This window comes from Dendropsophus ebraccatus, chromosome 9 (genome assembly GCF_027789765.1).
Source record: "Dendropsophus ebraccatus isolate aDenEbr1 chromosome 9, aDenEbr1.pat, whole genome shotgun sequence".
Classification (NCBI taxonomy): domain Eukaryota; kingdom Metazoa; phylum Chordata; class Amphibia; order Anura; family Hylidae; genus Dendropsophus; species Dendropsophus ebraccatus.
This window is the reverse complement of record NC_091462.1, coordinates 87,181,353-87,191,346: the sequence shown is the minus strand read 5'-3', so window position 1 is coordinate 87,191,346 and position 9,994 is coordinate 87,181,353. Positions and strand designations below refer to the sequence as shown.

The 9,994-nt window shown below is 47.3% G+C and overlaps 1 protein-coding gene across 1 annotated transcript; it reads left to right on the top strand.

Annotated features, from left to right (window-relative positions):
* The first annotated feature begins 7,891 nt into the window (after positions 1-7,891).
* LOC138801202 (uncharacterized) lies at positions 7,892-9,544 on the top strand. Its single transcript, XM_069983765.1, has 3 exons — positions 7,892-7,978; positions 8,209-8,355; positions 8,497-9,544. The coding sequence occupies exons 2-3, from the start codon at positions 8,246-8,248 to the stop codon at positions 9,383-9,385; spliced, it is 999 nt and encodes a 332-aa protein (XP_069839866.1). The 5' UTR covers positions 7,892-7,978; positions 8,209-8,245; the 3' UTR covers positions 9,386-9,544.
* Positions 9,545-9,994: the final 450 nt, after the last annotated feature.

Sequence of the window (9,994 nt, the reverse complement as noted above, 5' to 3'; positions counted from 1 at the left end):
AGAAGGGATTCAGATCCACGACCATGCTCCCAGGAACTCTTTTCTGGACCCTTCCCTGGAGCAGTCGATCTGTCCTGATGCCCAAACTATGCAGCTCAGTGAGTGATGAGAGTGGGGACTTGCAAGCAGGGTTGGAAGAGGTGTCTGATGATGACGATGAGACCCGGTTGCCAGACAGTGAGGTTGTTGTCATGGATGTAACTCAAAGTGAGGAGAAGAGTGAGGAGCTGGTGGATGAGGACGAGGTGGTGACTGACCCGAGCTGGGTGGATAAGCCTAGTGAAGACCGTGCTTCTGAGGGGGAGGCAAGTTCACCCGCAGGACCGGTTGGAACAGGAAGAGGGGTGGGCAGAGGGAAAAGCAGGGGCAGAGCGAGTAGATCAGCAACTGTTTCACGGAGTAAAACTCCCGTGGCCAGGGCTAGATGTTCCCAAGTCTGGAGGTTCTTTTAAAGAAACTGCGGATGACCGACGGACTGTAGTGTGCAACGTGTGCCATGCTAGGATCAGCAGGGGAGCCACCACTACCAGCCTAACCACTACCAGCATGCGCAGGCATATGAGTGCTAAACACCCCACTCAGTGGAACCAAGGCCGTTCAGTGAGTGCAAGTCGCACACCTGCTCCTTCCCCTGTGTCACGTGCTGGCTCTGTCAGTCCCCCCAGCCTGGCCTTAGGCACAAGGGCCTCCCGCCCTACACGCACCCCTTCACCTCCACTCTGCTCCACACCCTCCAGCAAGGTGTCCAAGCTGCATGCACAAGCCCTAAATGTGCACATGGGCAAACTGCTGAGCTTGGAGATGCTGCCCTATTGGCTGGTAGAGACAGAGGCTTTTAGGAACCTCATGGCGGTGGCTGTCCCTCGGTACTCTGTCCCCAGCCACCACTACTTTTCACGGGGTGCCGCCCCAGCCCTACACCAGCACGTGTCGGATCACATCATCCGTGCCCTGACCAACGTGGTCAGCGACAAGGTCCACCTAACCACGGACATGTGGACAAGTGCTGGCGGGCAGAAACACTATATCTCCCTGACGGCACATTGGTTCAACTTGGTGGAGGCTGGGACAGAGTCTGACCTTAGTTCCTCTCATGTGCTGCCCACCCCGAGGATTGTGGGGCCTACCTCGGTTGCGGTCTCTCATGAGTTGTACACCTTTTTCTCCTCTTCTTCCTCCTCCTCCTCCTCTCTATTACCCTCCACGAGCATGTCACCTCCATCTCGTAGCAACAGCAGTGCGGTGGGTAAGCGCCAACAGGCGGTGTTGAAACTGCTGAGCTTAGGCGACAAGAGGCACACGGGCCAGGAGCTGTTGCAGGGCAACTGCCGGCTCACAGACTGCTGTGCGACATGCCCAGAAGGTGGAATTCCACCTTCCAGATGGTAGCCAGGGTTTATCAGCAACGCAGAGCCATTGTGGAATGCCAGATGTCAACCTCGGTGCGAAGCGGTAGTCAGGTCAGTCAGCTACCTCAAATCTACAATGAGGAGTGGACGTGGATGTCTGCTATCTATCAGGTACTGGGCCCCTTTGAGGAGTCAACACAGATGGTCAGCGGAGATGCCGCCATCATCAGCCTCACCATCCCGCTGCTGTGTCTGCTTCAAACCTCCCTGCTCAGCCTGAAGTCTGACACTTTGCCTTCATCTCAGGAGACGGGTGAAGAATAGCCGCCGCTAGATAGCCAGACCACCCTGACGTCAGTTTCTCACCACGGAGTAGAGGATGAGGAGGGTGAAGAAGAGGAGCAGACTGGTGCCGCCACTGAAGAGGGTACCCATGCTCAATCCTTAGTTGTTGAGCGTGTATGGCCTGAAGAGGATGAATTGGTGGAGGAGGAAATTGAGGCTAGTTAGGAGAGGGAGTTCTTGCGTGTTCGGTCCCTGGCACACATGGCTGACTTTATGTTAGGCTGTCTTTCCTGTGACTCTCGGGTTAATTTTTTTTTTAACAACACAGATTACTGGGTGTTCACCCCCTGGACCCTCGGTACAAACAGAACTTTTCCACTCTCATTCCTGCCGAGAAACGCAGTATGAGAGTGAATCAATATCAACAGGCCCTGGTGCAAAAGCTGAAAATGTACTTCCCATCTGACACTACTAGCGCCAGAGGACGTAGTTCTGTGGGCCAAAGAGCGGGGCAGAGGAGCGGTGGAGCAGGCAGCTTGTCAAGGGGCAGGGGAACACTCTCCAAGGCCTTTGACAGTTTCATGGCACCCCAGTAAGACTATGTCAAACGTCCCCAATCTAGACAGAGTAGGGGGGAAGCCTTCAGGAAGATGGTGAGGGAGTACCTTGCTGACCATACCAACGTCCTTCCCGATCACTCTGCTACCTACAACTACTGGGTTTCAAAGCTGGATACGTGGCCCGAACTGGCGCTTTACGCCTTGGAGGTGCTGGCATGCCCTGCCGCTAGCGTGTTGTCAGAGCGGGTCTTCAGTGCAGCTGGTGCCATCATCACTGATAAGCGCACCCGCCTGTCAACTGACAGCGCTGACAGGCTGACGTTTATAAAAATGAACAAAGCCTGGATTTCACCTGAATTCAACTGTCCACCCTGGGAAAGCAGCTGAACATGAAGATTCTTGGTATCTCCTATCCTCCTCCTCTTCCTCCTCTTCCTACAATTCTCAGCCAACTGCCAAGTCTTCTTCCGCCATGCAGGGTCTGGCCTAATTATTGGGAGGCTCAATTGCTTCCTCACTCACTTCTAATGGTTCTCTGTGTCCTCACTGCCATGCTCTGACGTCACACTACGTCAGCTGGTTTTTTTTTTTGTCTAGCCGTGGCCAGGGCCTTACCACCCATGCGGTCGAGAGGCATCAAGTGTACCATTGATGGTGAGTGGTGACTGACAGCTGGCCTAGCCAGTTAGCTGTCAGCACTCGGGTTCATGTCAACTACATATCCCAGCCCCTGGACTCCAATTTTTTGGTGGGCTCACTTGCTTCCTCACTCATTTGTAATGGTTCTCTGTGTCCTCACTGCCATGCTGTGTCTGGCCTAAATTTTGGGAGGCTCACTAGCTTCCTCACTCAATTTTAATGGTTGTCTGTGTGCTCAATGCCATGCAGTGTCTGTCCTAATTTTTGGGAGGCTCACTAGCTTCCTCACTCTTTTTTAATGGTTCTCTGTGTCCTCACTGCCATGCAGTGTCTGGCCTATTTTTTGGGAGGCTCACTAGCTTCCTCACTCACTTTTAAGGGTTCTCTGTGTGTTCAATGCCCTGCAGTGTCTGGCCTATTTTTTGGGAGGCTCACTTGCTTCCTTACTCACTTTTAAGGGTTCTCTGTGTGCTCAATGCCATGCTGTGTCTGGCCTAATTTTGTGGAGGCTGACTGTCTATCGCTTCTACTTTGTTCACTCTGTCCTCACCGTCATGCTGTGTCATGCTGAATATTTGGGTGGTTCATGATATGCTACCTCTTTTTTAATGGTTCTCTGTGTTCTCACTGCCATGCTGTGTCAGGCTGAGTTTTTTGATGGTCCATATGCCTACCTCTTTTTTAACCAGGCAGCCTCAGAGGCATGCATACATGCTGCCCCTGCTGTTTCCTGTCCATTTCCGTTGTGTTTCCATCAATTTCTGAGGTTGAAAGGTTTTCACACGACCTTCCCTCTACCGAACTTGAGTCCCCTGCAAAAATGCTCGAGTCTCCCATTGACTTCAATGGGGTTCGTTACTCGAAACGAGCACTTGAGTATCGGGAGATATTCGTTTAGAGTAACGAGCACCCGAGCATTTTAGTATTCGCTCATCACTAATTATTACATTATTCACCCTGTGTGGAATGGGGATACAGTGTCAGGTGGGAAGGCACCCCATGCGTTCTGCCATCACCACGGCTTCCTCAGAATTGTTTTTATATGCATAGCTTTTGCACTCTAAATAATAAGTGTTGTGCACATGAGGTTTTTGTTACTTTTAACCCTTTAAAGACCGGACCAATTTCGATTTTTGCGTTTTCGTTTTTTTCCTCCTTGTGCTTAACCCATAGACGCACTAGGACGTTATAGTACGTCCTGGCAGGAGGTTACTCTCCGCACCAGGACGTACTATAACTTCCCGGCTCCCAGTGCTCACTGTTTACATAAACAGTGACCGGGAGCCGAAACTAAACTGTCAGCTGATAGCTGACAGTTTAGTGTAGCTGCTGCTGGAGCCCCTGAAGGGCTCCAGTACAACCAATCACCGGCATCAGAGGATCGGTAACGATCCACGGATGACGGTGAAATAAGCAGTAAACCCCCGGTCCCGGTCTCTGCCGAGTTCCGGGATCCGGGGGAAGCTGCTGCCGCACCGTCCCCGCCCCCCGCTGCCGTGTGTTTCTGATCCCCCCCCGGTGCCGTGTCCTGTGTCCTCCGTACCCCCCCTCCCGTGTCCTGTGTCCTCCGTACCCCCCCTCCCGTGTCCTGTGTCCTCCGTACCCCACCACCTCCCGTGATGTTGTGTCCTCCATCCTCCCCTGATCCGTGTCCTCCGTTCCTCCCCCTCCCTTGATGTATCCTCCCCCGATCCTCCCCCTGCTGCTGTGACATCCTGCCCCCTATCCATACCACCCACCCACCACCGCCGCCGCTGCTGCTCACCGGAGGTTCACAGCCGTGGTCACTCCATCCCCCTCCTCCTTGCAGCATCACTAGCTCGCCGGATCCCGGAGCTCAGAGTGGGTTCCGGGACCAGAGAGCCAGTGCTGCAAGGAGGGGGAAGGAGCGATCTCTGCTGTGACCCCCTTCTGCTGCAGCAGCATGTACCAGCGTCTGTGTAATGACGCTGGTACATGCTGCTATATACTGTGATTGGCAGCTCTGTGATCAGAGCTGCCAATCACAGTATCTGATCATGGATGCATCTGATGGATCTGATCCCTGACTTTGTGAGGAAATCAGAGCCTGCATCCATATATTGTAAAAAAAACACACACACACACACATTTAATAAAAAGTACCTCCTCCCCAGTGATCTCCCAGTAATAAGGGAGATCAGTTAGTTAGTGTCCGTCAGTTAGTAAGTGTCAGTCAGCGTCCGTTAGTAAGCGTCAGTCAGCGTCCGTTAGTAAGCGTCAGTCAGCATCCGTTAGTAAGCGCCAGGCAGCGTCCGTTAGTAAGCACCAGGCAGCGTCCGTTAGTAAGCATCAGTCAGCGTCCTTTAGTAAGCGTAAGCGTCAGTAAGCGTCTGTCAGTATCAGTCAACGTCCGTTAGTAAGTGTCGGTGTCAGTAATTGTCCGTTAGTAAGGGTCAGTATCAGTCAATGTCCGTTAGTAAGAGTCAGTCAGCGTCCATTAGCAGGTGTCAGCAAGCGTCAGTCACCTTCTGTAAGTGTCAGCCAGCGTCCATTAGTAAGAGTCTGTCAGTGTCCGTTACTGAGCATCAGTCAGTGTCAGTTAGTTATCGTCAGTCAGCATCCATTAGTAAGTGTGAGTAAGTGTCAGTCAGTGTCCTTTAGTAAGTGTGAGTAAACGTCAGTCCGCGTCCGTTAGTAAGTGTCAGTAAAAGTCCGTGCATTTACTGCTACAGCAGTAGTGCACACAGACATAGGTGCTCCTTCTCTTCTGAACCCTGTTGTGCACCCGTATAATAATTTACGTTCACAAATGGGGTATTTCCATACTCAGGAAAAATTGCTTTACAAATATTGGGTGGCTTTTTCTCCTCCAAGCTTTTTGAAATTTGAAAAATTTGGGGTTTCACCAATGCAAGTGTGAAAAATGTGATTTTTCATTTTCACGGTCCACTTTTGCAAAAAACTGTGAAAAACCTGTAGGGTCCAAATGCCCGCTGCCCCCCTTGTTACATTCCTTAGGGGGTATAGTTTTCAAAATGGGGTCACTTGTGGGGGGTTCCCACTGTCTCGGCACTAGGGGGGCTCTGTAACTGTAACATGGTCTCCTACATTTATTCCAGCCAAATCCACACTCCAAAATTTAAAGGGTACTCCCTCTCTTCTGAGCCATGTTGTGCGCTTGTGCAACACTTTATGTCCACAAATGGGGTATTTATAAAAACTGCAGATTCAGAGGAATAAATGTTTTATTGCATTTTACTTTTTATAGCTGGTTTGGTATGAAAAAAATAGGATTGAATTGCAATGTCTGCAAAGAAAGTGGAAATTTTTACTTTTCACACCTACTTTGCAGTTATTCCTGTGAAATGCCTAAAGGGTTAAAAACTGTTTTAAATTTCAATTTGAATACTTCAAAGGGTGAAGAGTTCAAAATGGGGGGGGATTATGGGGGTTTCTAGTATACAGGCCTCTGGAATATGCTTCAAAACTGAACTGGTCCCTAAAAAAATCTGAGTTTAAATTTTCACAAAAATTTAGAAAATTGCTAATAAACTATTACGGCCTCTAAAATCCTAAAAAAGTTAAAGCATGCCCACCAAATGCTGCCAACATAAAGTAGACATGTTATAGATGTGAATTAATCAATAACCTTTGTGGCATAGCTATCTTCCTTATTGGCAGAGACTTTCAAATTTAGAGAAATGCAATTTTTTTCAATTTTTCACAACATTTTGGAGTTTTTCACAAAAAAAGTTAAAGGTATCGGCCCAAATGTACCACTAACATAAAGTAGAACATGTCACGAAAAAACAGTCTTGGAACCACAAGGATCGGTAAAAGCATTCCAGAGTTATTAATATATAAAGTGACACATGTCATATTTGAAAAATTTGGCCGTGTCATAAACACCAAAACTAGCTGTGTCCCCTAAGGGTTAAAAGGCCATAGCAGTTGCATTTTTCACCTAGAAACCCACATTGCGCCACTAATTGTATTTTGCAATGACAGGCTGAATCATAAAGTTTATCATAAAGTTAACTGGGAAACCAGAAAATAAAATAAATGTGTGGTGAAATTGAAAAAAAAACAAAAAAACAAACAAAAAAAAAAAACGCATTGTTTTTGTTTGGGGGGGGGGGGGGGGATTTCGGGACTTGATGCAACCAAAAATGGCAAATTTTGCACTTTGGAATTCTTTTGCACTTACGCCGTTTAACGTGCGAGATAAGGAATGTGATAAATTAATATTTTGGCAGATTACACACGCTGCAATACTAAACATGTTTATTTATTTATTTGTTTGCTTTTATTTATAACATGGGAAAAGGGGGGGGGGGAATTCAAACTTTCATTAGGGGAGGGGGCTTTTTATTGACAACATCACTTTTTTTTAATTTCACACTTAGGCCGGTTTCACACGTAGTAACAGTGCGGGCGTTAAAATTTCTGTCCCGTACATCTCCGGGTGGTCTGGCGGCTGTATTTGAAAACCACTTACGGTCTTATCGTAAGAGTCCGGCCGTAGTGTCATGATGTGTCTTGGCTTGTTTGGCCCCGCTCAAAAGCATGTATTTGATTCATGAATCTGCCCCCGGGCCAAATAAGCACACCCACATCCCTATAAAATCTCCGCCCACTCGCGAAGTACGCCCATATGCTTGTAGTGTTTTGAATGCCAAAAAAATAAAAAAAAAGATGTCTGATGGCGCTAATAATGCGCCCTATGGGCCAGCCCGGCGTATGAGGCTGCGCCGCAAGCACCAGCTCGTGGTGCTTTCGATCCTGTGGAAGATGCGTAATTATTACCAGCGTTTGTGTGTAAGTCTCTATATATTTTTTTTTTTTTTTTTTTTTTTTTTAAAGCTTTATGTAACTTATTTCAAACTAGCCTTACAAACTGTTTAGGCTTATAATCCGTAAAACATTGATTTAAATGTATTGTTTATGCAAGCTCCCTTAAGTACTGTTGACCAAAGGTCCTTAAATGCAACTGTGTAATAATTTTGTGACTAATTGAGATGTCTTAAAAATAATAAATTTAATTTTTTAAAATTCTTCTCAGAGGCAAAAAGACGCAGAGCAGCGCCGTCTGCAGGAGGTGGGACGGCGATATTGGGTCCACCCCATCAATGTTCGGAGGGAGACCCGGGGCCACATTGGTTGCCTGTATGATGATTTGCGACGGTATGTCGATTTGAATACATCAAAGTCGTCAAATCTTTGAATGTAATATTGCAAATGTAAAGGTTACTGTCCACAAATGTTTACCCCAAAGTCCATAATTTTATTATGTTTTTTGTTTATCCTTACAACGTTTGATGTTAATTTCAACATTTGTAAACCGTATGACATCTTCCTATGATGTGTGTTTGTGTGTAATATTAGTGATCAATATTTTTCTTAATTTGTTGCAGACATCCTGACAAGTTCCAGGACTTCGTGCGCCTGCCTATGGAGGCCTTTGATAATTTACTTTCCATTTTGACCCCACATCTCCAGAGACAGGACACCTACATGCGGAAATCCATCCCTCCTGTGGGACGTCTGCTCATAACGTTAAGGTGAAGATGCTTTATTTTAATGCGAACTATTTGTTCATGTAATTGTAGTGAAATCTAATATAGTGTTAAAATATGTAATAATTTAATATGTAGCTGAATGTGAAATAGAATCATAAAATACTATTTTTCATTTTTTCACAGATTCTTGGCGACAGGGGAGAGTTATGTATCGTTGCACCTCCAATTCAGGGTTGGTACGTCCACCATCTCTGGAATTGTGAGGTGCACGTGCGCCGTGATCTGGGAGCATTTGCAGCCCATCGTGATGCCCAGTCCGACCCGGGAGATTTGGTTGCAGTCAGCAGCAGGCTTTCAGTCTGTGGCCAATTTCCCCAACTGTATAGGGGCGGTTGATGGTAAGCACATACGTGTGAAGCAACCACCGCGATCAGGATCACAGTATTTCAATTATAAGAAATTTTTTTCTGTGGTCCTGATCGCGGTTGTTGATTCCACGTATCGTTTCCTTGCCATCGACGTCGGCTCCTATGGCAGTACTGGGGACTCCCGGGCGCTACTGAGATCAGAGTTTGGGCGGCGCATACTCTTAGATCACGTGACTCTACCTCCTCCCACTCCTCTTCCGGGTACCACGCATCCCGCTCCATTCGTCATGGTAGGGGATCAAGCCTTCCCTTTACTCAACAACCTGCTGCGCCCTTACCCACGGAGAGGGCTGGATGAACGGGGGAGACTATTTAACCGGAGGCTGAGCCGGGCACGTAACTTCGTGGAGTGCGCCTTCGGGATCATGACTAGTCAGTGGAGAGTGTTTACCACTGCCCTGCAGTTGAAATTGGCCACAGTTGACATGGTCATTAAAGCTGCCTGTGTTCTCCACAACTACCTTCGGGACTATGCTCCCACCCCGGAGGTGAACGTGGAGACACTGCCAGCTTTTAGTGCCCCTATCAACTATGGCCAAGGGAGACAACTCAACCGCGGGATAGTGGTCAGGAACCTCTTTGCTGACTACTTCATGACTCCTGAAGGCGCCGTGCCCGTGCCCCTTTCACAGCCTCCCTTATGAGCCACGGCCACAGGACTGATGTTTTCCCGCATGTATGTCACCTGTCTCTGGGATGTGTGTTTTTTTATTTTCTTTTGTTGTTTGAACCCGATGTATTGGTTGATATTTAATTTTCATTCTCTTTTTACTAAAACAAAAAATATATTTTCTTATTCGACTAAACAATGTGTCTGCCTTTTCAATGTATGTAAAACATGTTGTGTGTTCCCACATAGTAGTGTTCGAAAATACACATTACCTCACTCGATATACTACTGGCCAGTAATTATCGAGCATGGTCACATCATGCTAATGTTAATTGTATAGTCCTTTGAACCTAGTGTGCTGAAAGATTGATGTGATCAAAACATGTGCATTTCCTATGGAGTGACCAGCAGGGTGCGCACTATATGTCTAACTTTCTAGTGTGGGATATGTAACAGGATCTGATATCTTCTAGTGCCACAGTCCATCTCACTTCTTAACAATCACTATTAACACACCACATATATCCCTCCACACATCACCCAGGTGCGCCAGCTGGATGTGGTCTACTTAGGTTGCGGTTCAAAAATATTATTTTATCATCCATTTTTTTTCTGTAAAACACAGAAGAGTGTATTCAAAGAT